Source organism: Aplysia californica, unplaced genomic scaffold, assembly GCF_000002075.1.
Source record: "Aplysia californica isolate F4 #8 unplaced genomic scaffold, AplCal3.0 scaffold00508, whole genome shotgun sequence".
NCBI lineage: Eukaryota > Metazoa > Mollusca > Gastropoda > Aplysiida > Aplysiidae > Aplysia > Aplysia californica.
In genome coordinates this window covers 77,438-79,724 of record NW_004797778.1, presented here as the reverse complement: position 1 = coordinate 79,724, position 2,287 = coordinate 77,438, and the positions used below count along the sequence as shown (strand labels likewise).

Genomic DNA, 2,287 nt, shown 5'->3' with positions numbered 1-2,287 from the left:
AGAGAGAGAGGGGGGGAGAGAGATGGGGGGTGGGGAGGTGTTCAATTGTCTTTTTGTTGGTTTTTACGCCCCTTCCACATAATTTAGAGAATTTAGGAAACGGGTTTCGACCCCCTGTAAGGGCCAACCAGTGCTAAGGGGGATACAACGTCCCAGCAGAGATACTCGATAACAATAAATATTCATCCCACTCGGGAATCGAACTCGGGTCATAAAGGGAGATGATATAGCTCCTAATGGCTACACCGAACGACACCTGTATACAGTATCTGATCAGACAGACTGAGATATTCGATGGTTTATTTATTTAATGAAGTTTTGCTTAAAGTAAATTAAGTAGAGAGAAGCCAATACACACGACAATGGCAATTCAGGGAAAAGACAGATGCACTGACGAACCCCAAGAACTTGGAGGCATAAAAAAGGAATAAAGGAATAAAAAGACAGGGCCTTCCAGCAGAGCCCCCCCCCCTCAACTGGGTTCTCACTGCTCTCATATGACTCAATCAAGAATTTTACTCCCGTTGGGGTTCCCACTCATCAACAAGAAAAAATGTCTAGGTTTTTACCCAGTTTTTCTCCTGAATTTTGTAACCATTTTCAATTAGATACTTTTTTAAAAAGATGAGCTGCACATGATGTGGTGATGTAGACAACACTCCGGATTTTGATTTCCAGGCTTTCTCCATTTTCATTCACTTTCATGGTGTTTTCGCAATTGAGAAATCTGAAAATGAAAATCCTGGCTTTTTGCTGTTTTCCCGCTAGGGTGGGAACCCTTTCCCCTTTCAATCCCCAAAAAACCCACGGTTGTTGCACTCACTGCGCTCTGATGGCCTCGGCAATGAAATGGTCCTCAGCCAGGTACTGTCCAAACTCCGCCAGTCCTCCGGCCTTGTCCAGCACGTCTCGTCTCAACATGCTGGACATGCCCGTAGAACAGTTGATGTTGACCGCGTTGGCGCTCAGACAATTCCTAGCCTGCATGGTGCCGAAGTACACCTGTTGATAGACAGCTCCGAACCCTTTCCTCGTGGCACAGTAGGGCATCTGTAGGACTAGACCCACGTCCGGTTCTAGCGACCATACCATGTCGTAGATGGAGTTGGGTGTCACTGGAATGGGATATTTACACAGATGTCATAAAATATGACACACAGGCATCGACCGTGTCACATTACACTCACACACACACACATACACGCACAAATATAAAACAAAACAACAAAACAGCACACACACACTACTATAATAAAACAAGACAGCACACACTCCCACTAATATAATAAAACAAGACAGCACACACTCCCACTAATACAATAAAAAAGACAACACACACACACACACACACACACACACACACACACACACACACACACACACACACACACACACACACACACACACACAAGTACACCACCCCCCTCCCCCCCCAAAAAACCCTCAACAAACCAACAACTTTGTCTGTTGATGTGCTAGTATAAATATCCACTCTGAATTTTTCTTCTAGGATCACTGTTCATGTGTTTTTTTTCAGTAAAGAGAAGCATATCGGCACAAAAAAGGTCGTTTAGTGCTGCGAAAAACCGACAGACAGAAACTATTGTAACAGAGGAGAAGTAAAGAAGTCGGATTTATCCGTCGTGCCCTCCAACCACCCGCCTGAAAGTTTAAAGATCAGTACAGTTTATCAGTTTATTTAGTGGTGGGAAAAGTAAGACCGACAGATAAACAACAGAGGGAGCGAAAAGAAGGAGGACTTACCTGTGGTGTCCTCCAACCACCCGTTTCAAAGATCAGTACATATTATCACTTTATTAAGTGCTGGGAAAAGTAAGACCGACAGACAGAAACAACAGAAAGTATGGATTTACCAGTAGCACCCTCCAACAACCCGCTTCAACGACCAGTACAGGCTATCAGGTGATTTATCTTAATATTCTTTCTTCCAGCTATCGACTTCTTCAACCTGGTGGTTCCACCCTGTCCTTGCAATGAGCTGAACGCTATCTTCAATCCGCTGTGGGTTCCCAACTACCAGGACAGCGATGTTCGCTGTTATGACGTGTTGCCTCTGTATCTTCTTTATGGACGGGTAAGAAGACAACTATGATGCTGCTGCTGCTGCTGCTGCTGCTGCTAATGATGATGATGAAGAAGATCGGATGATAGTGGATATGCACTATATAAGAGACTCTTCTTCTTCTTTTTCTTCTTCTTCTTCTTCTTCTTCTTCTTCTTCTTCTTCTTCTTCTTCTTCTTCTTCTTCTTCTTCTTCTTCTTCTTC

At 43.9% G+C, this 2,287-nt stretch overlaps 1 protein-coding gene across 1 annotated transcript in view; it reads right to left on the bottom strand.

Annotated features, from left to right (window-relative positions):
• LOC101856600 (ceramide glucosyltransferase-B) overlaps nucleotides 1-2,287 on the bottom strand; it is a gene marked incomplete at its 3' end in the record, with an annotated part of 22,615 nt that overhangs the window by 3,459 nt on the left and 16,869 nt on the right. The window contains 1 exon segment of the mRNA XM_005106043.3: nucleotides 824-1,115. Coding sequence (XP_005106100.2) covers nucleotides 824-1,115 — 292 coding nt within the window.